We start from the raw sequence: 23,157 nt of genomic DNA on the forward strand, positions 1-23,157 counted from the left end.
ATGAAATTCTCCAGGCCAGAATATTGGAGTGGGTAGCCTTTCCCTCCTCCCTTCTTCAGGGGATCTTCCCAACCCAGGGATCAAACCCACGTCTCCTGCATTGCAGGCTCTCTTCGCCAGCTGAGCCACCAGGAAAGCCCAGGGAAGACCCAGTGCTGCCAAATAAATATTTTGTTTTAAAAAGCAAAGGGCAGGGCTCAGATCATGTCACTCTAGGACAAGGCTGCCCAGCACTGCTGTTGGGGATAGACAGTTCTTTGCTGTCAAGTGTATTACAGGATATTTAGCAATATCCCTGGCCTCTACCCACTAGATGTCAGAAGCAACCTCCTCCCCAGTTGTTCCTAAAGAAAAAACAAAATAGCAAGAAAACAAAACAACAACAACAAAAACACCTTGACTCTCAACCTTGCCAGATGTGCCCTGAGGGCAAAACCTACCTGTGTCTGAGAGCCATGACTTATGAGGAGGTTGAATTTTTACCAGCTGGCAACAGGAAGCCATTTAAGGATTTTAAGCACAGGAAGCAACACAGATTTGCTTTTCAAATGAATGGAACACTGCAAAGATCAACTGCAGAGGAGCAGGGAGGGAAGCAAAAGGGCAAGGCCAACTAAAGACCTAGTTTTGGATGAAGATGATAAACACATGAACCAAGACAAGGTAAATCAGAAAAGAGGGCGTAAAGGCACGCTACAGAGATAGAGTGAAGAATGCCAGGGTCCAGTCAGATAGAGCATGTGACGAGAAGGAACAGACACTACGGAATTATTTGCAGGCTTCTGACTTGGTAATTTAGATGGCTGCAATGAGGGACATTATCTCAGATATGGAATTCAACAGGAAGAGCACGTTTAAAAATGAGTTTTGTTTTAAACATAATAAAAGTCTGACAAAAGTGTGGAACATTCAAGTAGCAAAGCTAGAAGAGTTAGGGTTAAGGTGACCAACACTCATGGTGAACACTACGCATCACTTTACAAATATTCACTGAGATAGCAACTATCATCACCCCATTAAGTAACTTCTCCAAGATTCCACAGTTAGTCAGTTTTGAAGCTGAGGTCCCAAACTCAGAATCTGTGCTCGTAACTGCTACACTGTACTGCCTGCCTCAGGAAAAAAGAGAAAAGACCGGGATTATGTATGTAGATCTGGATGGTCTTCAGTATAGGTAAAGTCACAGGCATAGATGTGAACTTCCAAGGAAAAGAAGCAAAGAGAGAAGAACCTAATATGAAATGCTGGAGAAAAGTATGTGTGTGCTTAGTCATTCAGTTGTGTCTGACTCTTTGCGACCTCATGGACTGTAGCCCAACAGGCTGCACTGTCCATGCGGATTCTCCAGGTAAGAAAACTGGAGTTGGTTGTCATGTCCTCCTCTAGGAGATCTTCCCAACCCAGGGATCAAACCCAGATCTCCCACACTGCAAGTGGATTCTTTACCATCTGAGCCACTAGGGAAGCCCAAGAATACCAGTGCCTATCCTTTCTCCAGGGGATCTTCCCAACCCAAGAATTGAACTGGGGTCTCCTGCATTGCAGGGGGATTCTTTACCAGCTGAGCTGCTGCTGCTGCTAAGTCGTGACCAAGGGCCAAAGCTGGAGGAGCCAGAGGAAGGAGCTGTGAGGAAGGAGGTGGTGGGATGAGAGAGGCAACAGGGAAAGTCTTTTAAGGGCAAGAAGTATGTGATAATGTATTTGTAACTCACAACAATCTCTTGCATAAGATCTACTCTACATCAATATTTTAACTGAATTAATAACCCTATAGTTCCAAATAATGATCATATCAAATATCCATATTCACAGTACTTTCAAAAAATTTCACAGGTGAGCAATACCCATATCATGTATGTTTGCAGTTTTCCTAGAATACCAAAGATTTGTGGAACACACAGTGTCATTTAATATGAAACAACACCTTAGATACCATATGAAATCATTCCATATAAAACGGTGGAAACAGTGTCAGACTTTATTTTTTGGGGCTCCAAAATCACTGCAGATGGTGACTGCAGCCATGAAATTAAAAGACGCTTACTCCTTGGAAGGAAAGTTATGACCAACCTAGATAGCATATTCAAAAGCAGAGACGTTACTTTGCCGACTAAGGTCCGTCTAGTCAAGGCTATGGTTTTTCCTGTGGTCATGTATGGATGTGAGAGTTGGACTGTGAAGAAGGCTGAGCGCCGAAGAATTGATGCTTTTGAACTGTGGTGTTGGAGAAGACTCTTGAGAATCCCTTGGACTGCAAGGAGATCCAACCAGTCCATTCTGAAGGAGATCAGCCCTGGGATTTCTTTGGAAGGAATGATGCTAAAGCTGAAGCTCCAGTACTTTGGCCACTTCATGCGAAGAGTTGACTCATTGGAAAAGACTCTAATGCTGGGAGGGATTGGGGGCAGGAGGAGAAGGGGACGACAGAGGATGAGATGGCTGGATGGCATCACTGACTTGATGCACGTGAGTTTGGGTGAACTTCAGGAGTTGGTGATGGACAGGGAGGCCTGGTGTGCTGCGATTCATTTGGTCGCAAAGAGTCAGACACAACTGAGCGACTGAACTGAAGACTTTTTAAAGCTTTATTCACATTTAACTTTCACAGTAATGAAACATGTTACTCTGTTTTGCATTTTGTTGATGAGCACATGAAAATACTGACTCCTCTAAGCTTGCAAATGATGGATACAAAACTGTGCAGTCCCTTCCTAAAAAAGGATTTAACAAACGTAAATGTGAAAACTAATGATTTCTCACTTGAAGGGGCTGTTACGGCATCTGGTGAGTCTTGAGATGTGCTGCTGTAATAAATCTTCTGTGTATCTAAACAGTTTTGGGTTATGCATTCCTTATTATACTTTACGATTTTATACCCTAAACACAAACATTTAGTGGAGAATGAGTTTCCTCAAGATACAAAAAAAGCTTGCTCCCACTTCCAATTCAAGACAAGTATTTCCTAAGGAATTAAATCTTATTTCCAGGCCCAAACTCAAAGTACTTTCCAAACTGTAAGGCATGAACAAATCATTCTGGAATCTTGTAGAAATGGAAGGTTCTGATTCGGCAGATCTGAAGTGGGGCCAACATTAAGCCTTTCTAAAGCTCCCTCCAATGCGATACAGATGCTCTGGTCTAGCTACTCCATCATGGCACCTGGACCAGAAGCGCTGACCACACTGGGGAACTGTGAGAACTGCACGGCCTTCAGTGTGACAAACAGCGGACCAACATCAGCTAACACTGATAACTCTAGACATTTAAAGTCTTTCTTTTCAGATCCATTTACAACTCACTCATTGACTTTTCTTTTTTTGTTGGTATAGAAAATGAGATCTTTTCTATTCCTTCTATTGTCCTGAACTGTGAATCTAATAGTTTATAAACTCCTCCACAGGAAGGACCCAGCTGGTTCTTCCAAGCTTCTCTCCTATAATCCCTGCACCAGTCCACAACATATCAAATGAATGAAGCAGTTATCTTCTAAATGTAAATCATGCTCTCTCACCTCTTGTTTTGGGTTGTTTGGTTGATGCTTTCCCCTATCAGGCCAGTCTCTAGAGCTGTCCCTCTCTATTTATTTGCCCAATTTTTTTAATGAGATGTGACCTCACCATTCTCTAAACCAACCTCTCACCCTCACTGCAGAGATTTTTCTTTTCACTCTAATATTTACTACATTCTGCTGGAATTTATTATATGTTGTTTTTTTTTTTTTTTTGCCTAATCTTGGCTACTGAATTACAAACTATGTAAGGGCAGTAATTCTTATAACTAATTTTGATATGCTTGGCACTGCCTAACACAGTTGTGCACTAAATGCTAAAAAAAAAAGCGTGCCAGTAAAATGAATTAAAGCACTACTCCTTAATGATAATAAACGACCTAAATATTCCCAAATCATAAATTTAATATTTCTTATTTCTCCAAATACCACTGGCTTTCTACTTTAGTCAGCACAGAAAGGTGAGTTCCAAAGTTGAGTCCAAAGTCAGTCAAATGGACAATCTCTCAAGCACAAACCAAAAAAATAAAATAAAATTCAAAATGATGTATTATTAAAGCAGTGAGTCAAAGAAAATTATCTTGTGCTAAATTCTGAAGACAAATAGACTAAGAACCTAAGTTAATTATGACTAATTATTAAAAATGAGCCCAGGTCAATAACTGTCTCTAACCAAAGGATGGAAAGTGAGATCTGAGTTTAAAAGTGACATGGAGCTGTGATCATCACCAATGACTGGAACACCACTAATCGTCAGGGCTGCACTGCCTCAAAACCAAGCATTAAAAGAAAGGATCTAGTATCACTGAATGCACAACAAATGGTCTACTTGGGAGTTACTAGGACAATACTGAGCATCCTGCCTGAACATGAGAAAGTACCCGTGTTTGTAAAATCTTGCAGATGATATTCATTCATTGGCTTGTTAATTAGTTTCCCTAACCTGAAAGACTGTCTTTGGCAAAGAACAGGGAAGGGACGAGAGTTTCTGGTGATGTTTTGACAAGTAGAATAATGGCTCCCTAAGAATGTCCACATCGCCTCTCCATGAACCTGTGAATATTTGACCTTACAAGGAAAGAGGGACTTGAGCTGTGATTCAGCCGAGGGCCTTGAGGTGGGTAGATCATCCTGCATTATTCAGGTAGGGTCAAGGCATTCACAGGAGTCCTCAAAGTAGAAGAGGTCATTGGAGTGATGAGATGTGAGGAGGACTCAACAGCCTACTGTTGCTGGCTTTGAAAACACAGGAAGGGGCCATGAGCCAAGGAATGTGGGCAGCTTCTGGTAGCTGGAAAAGGCAAGGAAAGAGACTCTCCTCGAGGGCCTTCAGAAAAGGATACAGACCTCCTGATGTCTTGATTTTAGCCTGGTGAGACCCCTGTTGAATGTCTAACCTACAGAATTGTATAGCAAATGTGTGGGTTTTTTTAAAATTTATTTAATTGGAGGCTAATTACTTTACAATATTGTAGTGATTTTTGCCATACAATGTGTGTTAAGCCACTAATTTGTGGTAATCCATTATGGCAGCAATGCATACATGCATGCTTAGTCACTTCAGTCGTGTCCAACTCTTTGCAACTCCGTGGACTGTAGCCTGCCAGGCTCCTCTGTCCATGGGATTTCCCAGGCAAGAATACTGGAATGGGTCACCATTTCCTTCTCCAGCAACAGGAAATAATAAAATGGTTAACTGCTATGAAAAAAATTCTCTAAAACAAGTAGATAACTCCTTTTTAAAAGGGCAGAGTGATGCTTAGCAAATACGTGAATCAAGATTTAGTTTGCATTACTAAGGAATAGACCTGCTCCTCTGCAAAAGGCTATCACACAAGCTTAAACCTAGATTTTTATAAAAAGGTTGAAAGCAAATACAACTGACTCTGATTAAAAAGTCTGCGTTAGAAAACAAAGCAAACAAAGCAGAACAAGGTATTTTTAACCAAACAAGGTGATTAAAAATTAAGTAGAAAAATGTGATATTCCTCATAGATAGCATTTAAAAGGGACCACCATAGTATTCTTTTCAAAAAACCAAAACCAGCATCTCTTTCTTAGCTGTGTTTACCTGACGATCCTCTGGGCAGCATACTGATGGAGGGAACGAAACTGCGCAGACATATTCGCTAGAGCCGCCAGACAGTTTGTGTGAAGGTACTTGTCCTGCCAGAGAGCAGATGTTTGAACACACATCAGAGAGAAGTTTAAAACACACATCAGGTCTTCTAGACATTTTCAGCAAGGTTAACCAGAAGCAAGTGGAAAGTCAACTGTCACTAATTTCAGAAAATTCAGACCCACAATCCGTTTCCTTTAATTCCAAAACCCGTAAAGTGCAGAAAGTTTTTTCACCACTAATTTGGAAGCAACATCTGGCACAAAAGACGATGATGGTATCTATGGTCTTCATTAAGCCCACCCTGGAGAAGACTGAAATATTTCACTGCAGAAATATTAATGTCTAGTTACAGTGTATGGCTCCAGAACCTAACAATTACATATTGTGTAGTGTAAGAACTATAATTATCTTTCTAAAATAAAAAAATTCTCCATTCTAAAACACACACGTGGCCCCAAGAGCTTCAGATAAAAGATTGTAGACATGCAGAGTTTCAGATAAAAGATTGTAGACATGTATCTACAACAGCCTCCCAGAAGGGAGTAACTAAAAATGGTGTAGTAAACTTGACCATTTCCCTGAGCTATGAATTCTGTATACTACTTCTCCAGTGGCTGGAGCTGATATCTGCTCTAAGGTATACCAAATACAACCTAGTTGAAATTTTCCTTTCACTCTTTAAAGTGAAACTATTATCTTTTCTTCTATGCTTCTGTCCCATCTGAATTCATATTTTCTTGTGTCTGCATCTTCTTAAAGTTTGTTGCTGCCACTTCTTAAACTTAAGTCAGTTTTATCAGTTCGGCAAAGGCATACAATATCTTTTATCTAAAGTTGCTACACTGCTTATTTACTATTCATGTAAAATCTCTCTGATCATACAACCTATGAAATACTCGGACATAGACACTAGAAACATTACCTTAGGATCATAATACAGAGAATAAATGCTGATCTATACTTTTCTACCATATTCCATGAGAATGTTAGCACTCTAAATATTGAGACTGCTTTAAACTATAGTCTTTATTGCATTGTATATACAAAGGTAGAAAAACAGCTATGGAATACTTACTCTTGTCCTTGTCATGTTGTACTGAATGGTTCTTATTACAACCAGTATCAGGAGACTTCCCAGTGAAATTTCAGTTAAAACCCGCTCTGAATACCAAGTAATATTTTTTAACATCTGTAATGGGGAAGAAAAGTTTAAGTAAGTATGATTGCTTTATGGAAGAAGGGATTATCCATGCCTACAATTTCTGATAAGCCATGGATTTGCTCTGAAGGTGAGTTACATAGTATGTAAAAATAAATCATGACAATTTCAGTTCAAGATAGCAAAACTGTGATGTATTTACTTCTTCTTCATTCTCAAATTTAAAGAAAAATAGACGACAATATCATTAGTAGACAAAAAGGCGCTGTATCTAAAAAGGTAGGTATGGAAGATAAGACTGACAGCACAACCGTCAGAGGTCCCTCATTTGAAAGCAAAAAATAAGAAAACCAAGGAGTGTCTTGAAAAGTAGAGTTGTCGCAACAACCACAGAAAATCTGCATCCCTGTGTCAAGGAGAGACCAACAGTGTAAATTAGCCAAGGTTTTCAAGAAGAGATGGGCCCACGCTCTGCTCAGACTCTTCAGAGCAGGAGGCTCTGGGGCTTGCCTCCATGCCTCGGTAAGTGAGAACTGTCTAGCTTCAGTTGGTGTAGTTCCACAGCCATGCAACACAGAGAAACAGACAGAAAAACTGCGCAACACCACAGCCAATTCTGGGCCACAGTGAAGGAGGTAAAACGCACAAAACCCAACAGGCGCCACTGGCACAGAACTCCCCTAACATCCTCATCCACTGAGGTCACCCCCACTTCTTTTCTCCTTGACATGGAGCCAAGGTGCCACATTCTGTCCATCTATTCATGGAAAAGAACAAGACTTCTGGCTGATTCCTGCCCTCTCTCTGCAGTGGACTCTTACCATCCACATCTTCCAAAAGGAGGCAAGCCCCACCTTTCAAAACAAGTGAGTCTGACTTTCTTTTACAACTATGAATGGACAACAAGAAGCTACAGAAAAAGCAGAGAAATTCAGTAATCTAAAAGATAAGCTGAATCCAATCAAGCCTCTGTTCTAACTGCCAGTAAGTATGAAATGCAGAGGACTGAAAAACATGATAAATAACACAATGATATAATCAGCCAAAGCCAAATGTATGAAATTCTACTAAATAAACAAGCCAGTTTCTATAAAAAATAAATGGTGTAGCAGGGAGAGAGAGGAAAACACTGTTGCAGATTAAGAGTTAAGAACTAAATGCATTAAGCAGGCTTTGGAAACTGATTCAAATCAACCAACTCAAGAAAGACAGTTTAAAGAAAACTGAATATTAGTAGGCACAATAAAATATTGTCAATATTGTTGGGTGTGATAATGGCGCTATATTTATTTTTTTATGCTCACATTTATGGGCATGAAATATTTAAATATTTTCAAATGAAATTTTATGTATATGATTTATAGGATTAAGAAATCTATTTTAGCCAAAACAGAAAAGGCAGAGAGGGTGGAGCGGGTAGATGAAATAAGAACATAAGACTGTTGATGAATCATAGAAATTCATTATACTATTTTTTCCAATTATGTTTACATTTATTGGGTTTATAATTAAAATTTTACTAAATAAAAAATAATATGAAAGCTAAATTGTATGAATTAAGTATTATAAATAATGTTGCATGAAATAAATAAAAATAAAGTGAAACTAAACAAGAAGAACAAACTGACCCCCAATTAAACAAAGATAATTTAAGAGACTGGGGAAACTTTTTAAAAATTCTAATCAGTATTTTTGATGAGATCTGACAGAATACTGTTAACCACAAAATAAGAACAGGCCACTATGAGAAATGAGAATCACAGAATGAAGAAAAGCCACTCAAGACTAAAAAGAGTGATGAATGAAACTTAAGAGAGAGAAAAGAATTAGCAGAACAGGCACTATGGAAAAGAGAATTTGTGATCTGAAAGGCAAAACTCAGAAGTCCCCTCAGAAAACAGCAATAAAAGGCAAAAAGACAAAATATAAGAGAAACGTGGCGATCCAAAATATACTTATTAAGAGTTCTAGAAAGAAGAGACTGCAGTCTCTTGAATGACATGGGTTTGAACTGCATGGGTCCATTTATATGGAGTTATTTTTTTCAATAAGCATAACAGTCAGTCCTCCATATTAGGTGGTTGCATCCTCAGATACGGATACAGAGGGCTGACTATGGGACCTGAACATCTGCGGATCTGAACATCCACGGCAGGTCCTGGAACCAATCCCCACTGACACTAAGGAAGGACTGTAGAAGAAAAACAGAAAATTAGTAACAGAAAATTCCTTTGAGGGAAAGAGAAACTTGCAACACTTTAAGCAAAAATACTGGGGGAAAAATCAAAATGTATTCTGGTAAGATTTCTGAGTCTACAGTTTATGACAAAATCCTACTGGCTTCTAGACAGAAGGAACATGTTATCACCAAAAGAAAGAAAAGCAGACTAACATTAGATTTCTCATCTTGAACAGTATACATCTGAAGGACAACATAAAAACGTCTGCAAAATTTGGAGGAATAGATGATCATTCTAGAATTCTTATCTAGAGAAACCAACACATAAGTATAGAAAAGTACTTTTAAGTGTGCAGCGAGCGACTCAGCATGAACCACCCATGCATTATTTCCAGGGAAAAAGCATACCACCACACACATAAGTGCTTCCCTCCCCTCCTCATCACCATGATGACAACAATAAAACAGCAACTGCCAGAAAAAGTCAAGAGAAGGAGACTACGGTCTACTAAACAACAACAAAACAGTAGCAACTCCCAAAACCTCGTAACTTTAATCCATGAAATCAGAAAAATATAACTAAATCTAAATAATATGGTTGACATTAATTCTTCTAAAAGACCAATAAAATAGACATTTCTCTGCTAAGTCTGCCTTCCCCCAAATTCCAAACAATATTTAAAATGAGAAAAGGGCATGGAAACAGACAGAAATAAAAAAGTAAAGAAATATCATCTTCACCTTCATGTAAGTGCCCATAGTTTTTCCACGCAGTTCAACTCTTTAGCAAGAGACCTATGTCACCCAGCATCCCCATCACAAATAACCCAACCCCGGCCATGGACAGCAGGCTCCATACCACACAAGGATGGCATTTAGAAATGCCCAGTACATGGTAACTGAGTGTCGTCTGTGAAGTAAAAAATGTAAAATTTGAAGCATTTCCATTTATTCATGACTAATAATGCCTTAATCAACTAGAAGAGGTAACCTACATGTAAAACAAATGGTACTACCTGAAAATATTCAAAACGATGACATTTGCCAGTAGAATCTTTATAACGACACGATGTTCAGTCCCTCTGACTTAGTGTCAAAGGCAAGTTCTCAAAATGCAGTCCCAGGACCTCTAGGAGTCCCTGAGACATTTCTGGAGCATTCTCAAGGTCAAAATTATCTTCATCCTAATACCAAGACGTTTCTCTGCACTCTCTCTCACGAGTGTACAGTTCAGTTTTCTGAAGGCTACCTAACATGCCTAATGGCACAATTAATTTAATACAGGAGACCTGAGACTTTGTTGAGGCAATCCATTAAAGAGATTTGCAAAAACATAAAACAACGCTGCTCTTCTCACTAAATTTTTGTTTGTGGAAAACAGCTGCTTTCATAAAAATCTGTTACTGATGCTAATGTGTAATGGGTTTATTGTAATAATTATTTCTAAATTAACTAATCAAATATTTTTTAAGTGTCAGTTTTAATTCCTAATACAGTTAACATAGAGAACGATAACCCACATAAAGATGTTATTTGCTGTCCTCAACTATTTTTAAATGTAAAGACCAAGAAGGTTAAGAATCACAGCTCTAAGTCTACAGGGGAATACTAACCCAGGACACTCAACAGGCAGCTTAACTAGTGAGAAGAGTCTCTGTCTTTTAAAAGGTCACAAGCCTGAATATAGTTTGGTTTCTCTTCTCCTTTGGCTTCTGTGTTTACAAATAAATTATCATAAGCCACCCTTATTTGAAACCGAGGTCACTGGTTCTTAACATCTGCCTGTGTGTGTCAATTAGAAAACTGGATGGAACAAGTGTTTTGAATAAAAGTAGTCTTATTCATTCAACATTCAGTAAATATTTAGTAAGTATCCACATAGTAAACTTACGACTTTACTATGAAAATCAGAAATACAATTTAGCATTCACATAAAGGTCCATCTTTTCTTACTGTGAAAAGTAAATTATTGTCTGGAAATTCTGGTAGTGTCTAAGAAAAATTAAAAATAATTAGTTACAGAGCTCACACAGCTTTCCACAGGACACTGATATATAACAGGCAGCATACAGAAAATTTTCTTCATTATCTAGATGTAGATCTTGACCTATTTATTTGGTTCTTATAAAAGAAATTCCTCATCTCTTGCATTCAATGTTCATATAGTTTTAATACCTATAGATTTGTCAGCTTGATTACACATTATATCTATTTATCATTTTATGCTAAAATAACTCAATTAATATGTAGAAGAAAAGCCCTGGAGGATCTGAAAATACCTTTCTTTGCAAAAAACATACAATTATTTATGTCTTCTTTTCAGCCTTTTTCCCCATACGATTTATCTTTATTGAATACATTTCTTCCATATGTTATATAGGCTAGAATATTACATAGTAATATATGGTATCAACTCTTCAAGAAATTAAATTTATACATAGAAAAGCACAAAGAATAATTAACTTACACACTCCCACAATTGACAGTAACATTTCATTAACATTAACACTTAATATTTTATTTTTTAAGATAAAATTCCATTTTATTTCCCCAGGAGGAACAACCACTATCTTGAGTTTGGAATATATCTTTCCAGTCCATTTCAAATACTTTATGTGTATAGCAAACTGAAACATGTGCGCATGCGCAGACACACGTGTGTACACACACACACACACGCATTCCTTTCTATAGTTTCTAGTTTACATAAACAACATCATAATGTATCATACTGAACAGTGTCTTCCAAACTGGTGTCACCCAAAACCTGTCATTGAGACTTTATTTGGAAATAGGGTCTTTGTAAATCAAGAGAGCTTATACTGGATTAGGGTAGTATAAAATCCTATATGACTGGTGTCCTTATAAGAAGAGGAGGCACATGAGAAAAGGCCATGTGATGACAGAGGCTGGATGCAGCTGCCAGCCAAAGAACATCAAGGACGGATAACAAGAGACAGGAATCACCTCCCTTAGGTCCTTCAGCAACAGCATGGCCCTGTTGACACCATGCTTTGGACTCTTAGTCTCCAGAACAGTAACAATCAATTTCTGTTCATTTTAAGCCACCCAGTTTGCTATGGCAGCACTAGTAACCTGATATACTTAAATATCTGCTTGCATCATAGTTTTTTCACTCAATACATCTTTGAAACTCTTCTATATGGATACATATAAGAAAAATGAATATTCATCACATTTGCCAACCTAGTATTAATAGTACTAATTTTTTTAATGAACTACTTCTATATTAGTAAAATAGCTGCTTCCCCCAGCCACTACCCCAGGACCTCCTCCTGGTTTGGCAATTAATGCAGAGTAGAGAACAAAGGACAAATAGCTGAGAACCATTCTTACTGGATGACTGCTCTCTCTGGTGCCATGCCAGGGAAACAGCTAAACATCATCTCTACTTCACTCCATCCAAACACTGGATAGATAGTCCTGTGCCAGGAGGCCCCATTGTTTTATCCACTCTTCTATTATGGAAATTTAGGTTATTTCCAGTTTTTCCCCTGTGAAAAACAATGCTGCAAATAGATCCTTGCCCTCACTATGCAAAATGTCACTACAGTAAACTCAGAAACAGGGAGTCCTTATTCTCCATACTCTTTGTATCCTGACATTAAATACCTTAAGTTAGAAATCACATTCATTTAGAAAACAAAAATACCTGTAAAATCCCTTTTAAGCTACTCTGTTTGTGGTATTTAGTGACTTCATGAGCACATCACCAAGAATTTGCTAGGAAGTAGAACTGCAAAGCCACTGAACAGTTTCTTTTAAAAATATGTGTATGTTTTGCTTCTAAGCCCGTGCACCACTACTAGAGAGAAGCCCGGGCACCGCAAAGAAACCGCCATGTGCTGCAACTAAGACCTGCTGCAGCCAAAAATAAACAAACATATAAATGTTCTTAAAAACTAGTAATTACGTATATACGTATGTTTTGGTTAAGTAAGTGAAAGTCACTCAATCGTGTCCAACTCTTTGTGACCCCACGGACTATACAGTTCATGGAATTCTCCAGGCCAGAATACTGGAGTGGGTAGCCTTTCCCTTCTCCAGGGGATCTTCCCAACCCAGGGATCGAACCCAGGTCTCCCGCATTGCAGGCAGATTCTTTAGCAGCTGAGCCACAAGGGAAGCCCAAGGATACTGGAGTGGGTAGCCTATCCCTTCTCTAGCGGATCTTTCCGACCCAGGAACTGAACTGGGGTCTCCTGCGTTGCAGGCAGATTTTTTACCAACTGAGCTAACAGGGATATTTTAGTTAATATTATTAACTAAATTAAATAATATTAATTTAATAATTAACATTAATTTAATATTAATATTATTAACTAAAAAGTAAAGAGTTCCAGTGTCCAACCAGCACCAACCACAGCAGCACCAGCCACAGATTAAAATTTAATAAAATTAAAAATTCAATTTGTCAGTCACACTGGCCACATTTCAAGTGCTGCTTGCTATATTGGACAGTGCAGTTACAGAAGATTTCCATCAACTCAGAAAGCTTGACTGAAAATTCCGGTCAGAGAACACCACTGTATCCATCACCCAGTTTTAGCAAATGTTAATATTTTCACTTGTAAAGCACCTAAAGCTCTGCAGCTAACCTCTGGCAACCACTCTCCTAAATGTGATACTTCATTATTATGAATATTTTTGAATTTATTATGATCAGTCCATGTAGTTCTATTTCATTCATTGTATTAACAGTTCCTCTGTAGTATTTCATTTATGTTATTGCTAGTTGCAGTTTTTGGAACGCTATGAACAGTACTACAAGGAACAGTCCTTCAAATGTGCTCTTGTGAATAAAGTTTTTCCTAGGACTCAAATCAGGAAATGGAATTGGTAAGAGGTAAAATATTTATTTTTGCAGGTAATATGAGGAATGTGAGAGGCTAAATTCCTCTCAAAAGTGGTTCTGTCGGTTTATACTGCTACTACCAGTATATGAGAGTCCTTTTTCTCTATATCCTCGCCTAACATATGACATCTCATACTTTTTGCCAATCTGATGAGCACACAACATTTCAGTTACCTTAATAAGAATGATGCTGATGAATCATCAAGTTGAACATCCATTAAAGATGCTCACCAGTCATTCAGGTTTTTATTCTGTTTTCTATTACTTTGTCCATTATTCTAGCAACACTTTGTTTTTGTAACTGATTATAAGGGTCCTTAAAATTAAAAATGCTAACCCATCTTTCTGTATCTTTTTTTCACTTATTCAAACAGTGAAAATTTTTATTTTAATGTAGTCAAACATTTATTTTCATTCATGGTTTATACATTTTACACTTAAGAAATCCCTTTCTCAGCAAGTTTATAGAAATATTATCCTTTAATTTCTCTTTGAAGATTTTTAAGTGCAGTTTTTCATAGCTAGTCTTAATCCAATTGGAATTTCTCTTTGTATGTGGGACATGATAATCTAATTCTACTTTTTCCATTTGGATGAGCCATGTTCTCAAACTCAGAAAAAAAATTTACTTACTACTTAGAACTGATGCTTTTAAACTGTGGTGTTGGAGAAGACTCCTGAGAGTCCCTTGGACAGCAAGGAGATCAAACCAGTCAATCCGAAAGGAAATCAGTCCTGACTATTTACTGGAAGGACTGATGCTGAAGCTGAAATTCCAATACTCTGGCCACCTGATGTGATGAACTGACTCACTGGAAAAGACCCTGATGCTGGGAAAGACTGAAGGCAGGAGGACAAGAGGACGACAAAGGATGAGATGGTTGGATGGCAGCATCAACTCGATGGACAAGAGTTTGAGCAAGCTCTGGAAGTTGGTGATGGACAGGGAAGCCTGGTGTGCTACAGTACATTGGGTTGCAAAGAATCGGACAAGACTGAGTGACTGAACTTCTATCACACTTCACATTTCCATATTTGATTGTGTAGTTTCTGAACTAAGTTCTTTCCATTTGTCTATTTTCTATTCCCTTGTTAATAAAACACAATCTCAGTACTAAAAGTTTTACAACTGATCTATCTGGTAGGGTGAATAACTCTACAATGAAATGTTTCAAAAACTTCTAGGCTTTTTGCTTTTCCCTATAATTTCTGGGATTAGCTTTTCAAGGCTCTCTCACACACACACACATGCACACACACACACACACACACACAAACTACTAAGATTTTGATCAGATGAACATAGTAATTAATTCAAAGGCAAATTAACAATTTTATGACACTGAGTCTTCCCATCTGTGCACACAGTATCTCTCTCTTATCAATACATATTTAGTATTTTTCATTTGGGCTTCCTTGGTGGCTCAGTGGTAAAGAATCCACCTACCAATGCAGGAGGCGAAGATTCTATCCCTAAGTCAAGAAGATCCTCTAGAGAAGGAAATGGCAACTACTCCACTGTTTTAGACTGGGAAATCCCATGGATAGAGGAGCCTGGCAGGCCATAGTCCATGGGGGTCGCAAAAGAGTTGGATACAACTTAACAACTAGTGACAATTCGTGCCATTAAAAAATTATACTTCTTTTAGATTGATTCCTAGGTTCACAGTAGTTTTATTGCTATTGTTAAGTACTCTCTCTATACCACATTTTGAAGGTTTTTGTTATTTGTATGCAGAAACAATATTTAGTTTGTATAGTTTAGTTTCTGGATCTGTGATCAAGAAAGTTTGTTCAACTTTCTTAACATTTCTAATACTAGAGTCTTGAATTTTCTGGGTAGTCAATTATAACATTTACAAATACTGCCATTTAGATTTCCTTTAATTTTAAACTTTTTTCATAAACAACTCACTTTTTATGCTTTAAAGTACACATTTTTTTTTCCTGAGCCACAAGCAAGTATTTCCACAGCAAGCATATTTATAAATGGGACAATGAAACTGATCAGCATGTAATATGCTCAGCTCCTGATTTAAAGAACATAGGAAATTAGCAATGCTGTGTCTGTTTTCAGGAACAAAAAATCCCAGATTATTCTTGGGGCTCACCCAATAACCAAGAAAGAGACTGAAAAACAGATAACGAATATGGTAACACACAATGTTTGTGAAGAAAGAGTTTGCTGGGACTTCCCTGGTAGCACAGTAGATAAGAATCCATCTGCCAAAGCAGGGGACATGGGTTCCAGCCCTGGTCAGGAATATTCCACAGGCCGCGGGGCAAGTAAACCCATGAGCCCCCAACTACTGAGTCCGCGTGCTACCACTCCCAAAGCCTGCCTGTCTGGGGCCTGTGCTCTACGACAAGAGAAGCCACCAAAATGAGAAGCCCACTCAACACAAGGAAGAGAAACCCCTGCTCCCTGCAAACAGAGAAAGCCAAGCAAAGCAACGGAGATCCAGTGCCGCCAAAAACAAGTAAAACAGATGTTTTTAGATTATTCAAAGAAGTTTTCCTATCCACGGCATAATCAGAACACACACGAGGGTAATCTTAAACTTTTAAATGTACAGATCTTTGATTATACCTCTTTTTCATCAAGAAATATAAATAAAATTTAATTATAGCATATGCAGTGAAAACAGAACTAATTTTTAAAAAGTCTCAACTTCATATTACTATACAGTTTATTAACAATGTTGTGATAGTTTCAGGTGTACAGCAAAGTGATTCAGTTGTACATATATACGTGTATTTTTCAAGTTATTTTCCCATTTAGGTTGTTACATAATATTGAGCAGAGCTCCTCGTGCTATACAGTAGGTCCTTGTTGGTTATTCATTTTAAATATAGCAGTGTGTACATGTTAATCCCAAACTCCCTAACTTTCCCACCCCCTCACCCGTCCCTCCTTAAAACCATAAGTTCATTCTCTAAGTCTGTGAGTCTGCTTCTGTTTTGCAAATAAGTTCCTTTGAATCATTTCTTTTTCAATTTCCCATAAGAGCAAGTGAAAGTTGCTTAGTCATATTCAACTCTTTGCGACCCCAAGGACTGTATAGTCCATGGAATTCTCTAGGCCAGAAAACTGGAGTAGGCAGCCTTTCCCCTCTCTCCAGGGTTCTTTTCAACCCAGGGATTGAACACAGGTCTCCAGCATTGCAGGTCGATTCCTTACCAGCTGAGCCACAAGGGAAGCCCATTAAGAGCAATATCATACAATATTTCCCCAATCTCCATGTTGCTGTAAATGGCATTATCTCATTCTTTGTAATGGCTAGGTAATATTCCATTGTATCTATGTACCACATCTTTATCCATTCCTCTGGATATTTGGGTTGCTTCCACGACCTGGCTATTGTAAACAGTGCTGCAATGAAGACTGGGGTGAATGTATCTTCTTGAATTATGGTTTTCTTTAGATATATGCCCAGGAGTGGGATTGCTGGATCATATACGCACAGCTGCTTTAGCAAAAATAGGCCCCAAGTGGGAAAAAAGCCAAATACTCACCAAGAAGGGGAAGCGGCATATTCCCAGAATGGAATGGTATATGGCAATTAAAAAAAACAAACTAATGATGCAATAACATTTGTGAATTTCAGCAAGACTGTGCTGAGTGAGAGAAGCCAAAATAGAAGAGAGCACACTAATTTCATTTCCTAATGCCCAGTGACAGGCATTTTTATATACTTTATATACTTATATACCATTTATATACTTATATACCATTTTATATACTTATATACCATTTTTATATACTTTCCATGTGTTTATATATCTTCTCTTGAGAAGTATTTTTCCAAATTTCTCCCCACTGTTTTAAATTAAATTTTAATACATTTTTTATTTTGAAATAACTGTAGTTTTAAGAAAAATGCTGTTAGAGCCCATGTATCCTGTACCAATTTTTCCCCAGAAACAACTGTATTTCAGGAAGAGGTAAAAGCTAATCTACTGGGAGGGAATTCTTCTAGAATGTAGTTAACTCTGGGTGGTGTGGGGTATTGACCAGAATATGCAAAAGAGAGTCTTCTATTATGCTAGAAATGTTCAATAACGTGATCTGGGTGTTATTAACACAGGTATATACATGTGTAGAAACTTGCAAGTTGTACCTTTAAAATCTGTATACTTTCTATTTTGTACTTTAATTGAAAAGCATTTTTGAAAATCATACTTTTTCATTCCTTATCAAAAGAAAGACAAATGCTCTTAAAAAAAAAAAAACTAAAGCAATGCAATTTTTTTTCTTGAGGTACTTTACTAAATATGAGGATCAAAAATTTTATGTGTTTTATCCTCTTTCTATAGCACTGCTGCTGCTTCTGCTAAGTCACTTCAGTCGTGTCCAACTCTGTGATGCCACAGACGGCAGCCCATCAGGCTCCCCCATCCCTGGGATTCTCCAGGCAAGACGACTGGAGTGGGTTGCCATTTCCTTCTCCAGTGCATGAAAGTGAAAAGTGAAAGGGAAGTCGCTCAGCCGTGTCCGACTCTTAGCAACCCCATGGACTGCAGCCTACCAGGCTTCTCTGTCCATGGGATTTTCCAGGCAAGAGTACTGGAGTGGGTTGCCAATGCCTTCTCCATTCTATAGCACCAGTATTCCTTAAACCTTAGTTGAAATGATAGTCATACTACATAAGAGGCAAAAATAACTTCAATGGGAACAGGAGAGAAAAGACCACATAAAATCTCTTCTAAAGAAGCAAGTGTTTATACCTGAAGAGTGAAGCTCCCAGTCTTGTCTCATACTAGACCCCCTTAGTAGACTGTAAGAATCCCTTCTAAGAAATTGACCACCCCAAAAGAAAAGGCTTACAGAGAGCAGGATATCCAGAGAAATAGACTATGTAGAGCACATTATATTAATTAAGCCCTGCCCACACAAAGAACTTTCAAACAAAGTTTTAGTGCTTGCTCCTAAAGAGAAATAAACAAGCAAGAATCACCACATATTTGAGGAAAGCCCCTAATGAGGATGAAGACGGGAGCTAAAAACAAAATGAAACTGAGGAAATAGGCAGTATGCTGTAACAGCTTGAGAGGGGATTCTCAGTTTTGTTGAAGTAGTGGGAGTTGCATTAGTGACTGGTACATGAACATAAAACAAAGCAATGGTGTTCTACAGAAAAATTAAAACATGTACAAGAAAGGAAGCACAATTACCACACAGTCCATCTGAGGGTAGAGTAACAGTTAACAAAATCACAATAATGTAAAAAGCTGAGTTATCCCAGAATGGTAATAAGATGGGAGAGGAAAGTCTCTGTGCTGGAAACAGGCCTAGGAACCCAGAGGCCACACTCAAGATGTATGGTAAGGGGAACTAATATCATATATTCTATCTTAGGATGGTAACAGTTAATATCTATAAATCTGAAAAATCAAGAAATATTTAGAAACATGGACAGAACTGATGGCATTTGTCCTGGGGGAGGGGCAATCACGTATGGGATGGACATGGGGTCTGCTATTTTGCACTGAATCTAGTACTTCTGTGTAAGTTTTAAAACTATGTACATTAATTACTTTGACACAAAATACCAATGAGGAAGAAAAAACCAGTTTGGGAATGGAACTCACTAGGAGTTAAATTATAGTACACTATTTTACATTGTTTTATAGAACAATGTTTCAGTCCTTTTCTTCTTCCCTATTCTTTCATTCATTCTCTATAAAAGGAGAAAATCTGATCATTTCCAGCACAACTAAAAAGTAGAAATGGAGAGGAAAAATGACCTCAGGACAGCATAAACATTTCTATCTAAATTTCCATCTAAAACATTTCTATCTAAAAAACTAAAGAAACTATTTGGGGAGAGTTTTTAATAGCAGTTAATAGTAGTCGTTCAGAAGGGAAAAAAAAGACCACTTCATAAATCTGAAGAAAAATACTAAGTCAGGCATTTGTAGAAACATCTACAAGAAGGAAGAAGGGTATACTAAGGGTGGTAAATTTAATGGACTGACATGTCCATTCAGTAGCTCTAATCAACATGAAGGTAACTTACCACTTCATGAATGGATCTATTGAAGCCATCATCTTCTGTAAGGATCAACAATATTATAAGAGCCATATACACATGGTGTGAATTTCTTTCTTCCACATGATACAGAATCTCGAGAATTGGTAAAACCTAGTGAATAAAAATTTTAATTTATTATTTCAACTACTTTATTATAAAACTAATGTTTTCAACCTCTATACTTTTATCACGTATCCTTTGCTTTAATTTCACAAATCAGCCTGTGACTGAAATTACTTTCCATTTGCAGAGCTGAGGTATCAGAAGACAAAACCATCCCCTACTGCAAAGCTCTGCCACTATATAAAGTTTGAGTTTAGGGACTTATCTGGTGGTCCAGTGGTTAGGAATCCACCTGCCAATGTAAGGAACACAGGCTTGATGCCCGGTTCGGGAGGATCCCACATGCCCTAAGGCAACTAAGCCCGTGCGCCACAACTGCTGAGCCTGGGCCCTAGAGTCTAAGCGCTGCAGCGGGAGAAGCCACGGCAATGAGGAGCCTGTGCACTACAACCAGGGAGCAGCCCCAGCTCACTGCAGCTGGGGAAAGCTTGTGCACTGCAGTGAGACCAACGCAGCCAAGACAAGGCTGAGCTTACAGAGACCACTTAGGCTCATGGCCAGCACCCGATACCCAACAGAGGCAAGTCTGCAGCCTAGCAAGAACCTATACAGTATGGTACTTTAAGAAACAGGGTTTCCCTGGTGGCTCAGTCGGTAAAGAAGCCACCTGTAATGCAGCAGGCTCGTTTGATCCCTGGATCAGGACAATTCTGTGGAGAAGGAAATGGCAACCCACTCCAGTATTCTTGCCTGGGAAATCCCAAGGACAGAGGAGTCTGGCAAGCTACAGTTGTTGGGGTCACAGAGTTGGACACCACTTAACAACTAAACAACAACGTTCTTAGAAACACTGTAATATGTTAAACATTACCTTTTTAATAGCAAAGATGCTAGGATAAAAGAATTGTTAACAACAAAATCAGACCAGCACAGTGAATTTCCTAGTAACATATTTTCTAATCAGATTCAACAAATTACAGAACAAAAAGGACAGGGAAGGACATCAGCTAAAATACTATAAAAGTAATCCATGCAAAACATTAAAAATGAAAACAAATATTCAATACAAGCCTCACTTCTCCCCACTCCTCTCCCAAAAAATCCCCAAACAAAACCTTTTAACTCTTCACTGGTGTTAAGTCATCATATACAGACAATTGTTCTCCTGCATGATCTTATGTACCAACAAACATCCTTACCATGGAACTTTCTAGAGCAGACGATGTCATGGGCTTTCTGCCTATTGCCATCATTTCCCTTACACCATGCTCAGAACTGTTTCCTTATATTTACCCACCCATTAGTAAATAAGCCTTTTCTTTACAAGTTTTTACTCACATGAACAGAACCTTGTCACATCCAATTTTGCTTTCTAAGCTAATGCTTTCCACATATAGCTGGTGTGCAAACAGGTTCTTTCACACATTTTTCTGTCCTTAGTGTCACTTTGACATAGAATATACTCTTCAAACAAATTCTAATATTCTATGCTTATTATTTTCATCTTAAATGCTGAAAAAAACGGCCCACCAAATCCCTGGGGAATCCTGCTATCACTCTGTAAAAACTGGTGTAGAGGGGACATTCCTATTGCCACCAGCAAGCTGCTGGCTATTTCAGAGATGGTCACAATTTTATTAATGCATGAATAGTTCAACATTACCTAGATATTATGCATTTCAAATGTGATATTAACACTTTAGTGAGGTAGTTTACTTTTCATAGAAACATTATTATTTACATATTAGTTACAATGGAAATCAGTGATTGCCTAGAGGGGTTTCTGTCTATGAGCAAAAATTTGGAACCAATCTCATTCACACAGTGAAGGATAATGTGCAATTCTGTGATGCCTGGCAAATAGTACCTTAAAGTAACTATAACACTCCAGGAATTGAGTTCAAGACGGCCTTAGCATCTAAGCCAGTTGAAGGGATAGGACATTTGGGAGTTGAGTTGAAAAAAATCACTCTTCCTTTTAGCCATACTTATCAGTAATACACAGAAACTGTGACTTGAACATGGTGGGTGGACACTTAGCAGTGGAAAGGAACCAAGAGGGTATATATCTTCTTGAGAATGGTAGCCAGCACGTCTTGTGGGAGTGATCCAGGCTGAATCGTGGGCAGCAGGCTGGCTGTTCAGGACCTTAAGGACAGGGAAGCCTGCTGTGCCATGTGCCCTCTGCCTCTGCTCTGTGACCCCCATCTCTACGTGCACTGCCTCCTACACTGTAAAACTCAGACCTTGGCCTTTGCCTGATGGCATCTCCCTATCAAACTCCTGACCATCCACCTCTGCAGGCAGGCCAACAACATACATATCCTCCTGGGAAAAGAAATTACTCTTCAAAATATTATAAAATACAAACACTATGCTTAATATGATACTTACAAGATTTTCCATATCTGTGCGAGCCAACATGTATGTTCTAATATTGCTGTTCTGATGGAGCAATGTATACAAAAGAAGAGTAGCTTGGTCGGATGTCTGCTGTTCACACAGGGCCATGTACAAACTGTTGAAGTTAATCTGGAAAGCATGTGGAATTGATGAGGGGAAAGGACTGCTATCTGGAACACAGAAAACACAAAATCTTAAAAATATTACATTTTCTAGACTGATAAATAATAAAAGCACTGTTAATGTATACAATTCAATTCCAATTAATTTTATATAAGTTGCTACATTTCAGGCTCAAAATTTCAATTAGTGTTCTAAATTTTACTTAAAAAAGAACTAAACTAAAACATGACTACACTTGATAGTACATTTGAAATTTGCTAAGAGAACAGAATTGAAATGTTCTCACACACACACACACAAAATCCCCCACAAAAAGAAACACAAAAACCCAACTCAATCCAACCCAAACCAGGACAATTTATTTCTTGGTACTATCTAAACCACAGCTTTCCAATGATTATAAATATATGAGCAAATACCACGCAACAGAGTGGCTTTTTTTAAGTCAAATATTAAAAAAAAAAAACAAAAACCTAAACTAAGTCATGTAGTTTGACTCCATTACTATTTTTGCATTAATACAGCTGAATTAAATTGTCAATAAAATATAAACTTAAATAAATACAGCTATGGAGGTAGGTTAAAAAAAAAAACACCTCTAACATATAATTTAACCATGACATTGAAATGCTTTGTTATTAATACCAAAACTAAACAGCCATTAGTCCTAAATAAAAATATCCAGAGAC

General features: G+C 38.1%; 1 protein-coding gene across 4 annotated transcripts in view; it reads right to left on the bottom strand.

The window, feature by feature from the left end:
• Nucleotides 1–23,157, bottom strand: part of DYM (dymeclin) — a 390,748-nt gene that overhangs the window by 219,292 nt on the left and 148,299 nt on the right. For all 4 annotated transcript variants that reach the window (XM_042239587.2, XM_042239589.2, XM_015103730.4 and 1 more), the window contains 4 exons: nt 22,337–22,515; nt 19,865–19,990; nt 6,706–6,819; nt 5,580–5,674 (listed from right to left, as the gene is read on the bottom strand). In XM_042239587.2, coding sequence (XP_042095521.1) covers nt 5,580–5,674; nt 6,706–6,819; nt 19,865–19,990; nt 22,337–22,515 — 514 coding nt within the window. The remainder of the gene's footprint in view (nt 1–5,579; nt 5,675–6,705; nt 6,820–19,864; nt 19,991–22,336; nt 22,516–23,157) is intronic.

Source organism: Ovis aries, chromosome 23, assembly GCF_016772045.2.
Source record: "Ovis aries strain OAR_USU_Benz2616 breed Rambouillet chromosome 23, ARS-UI_Ramb_v3.0, whole genome shotgun sequence".
Lineage (NCBI taxonomy): Eukaryota > Metazoa > Chordata > Mammalia > Artiodactyla > Bovidae > Ovis > Ovis aries.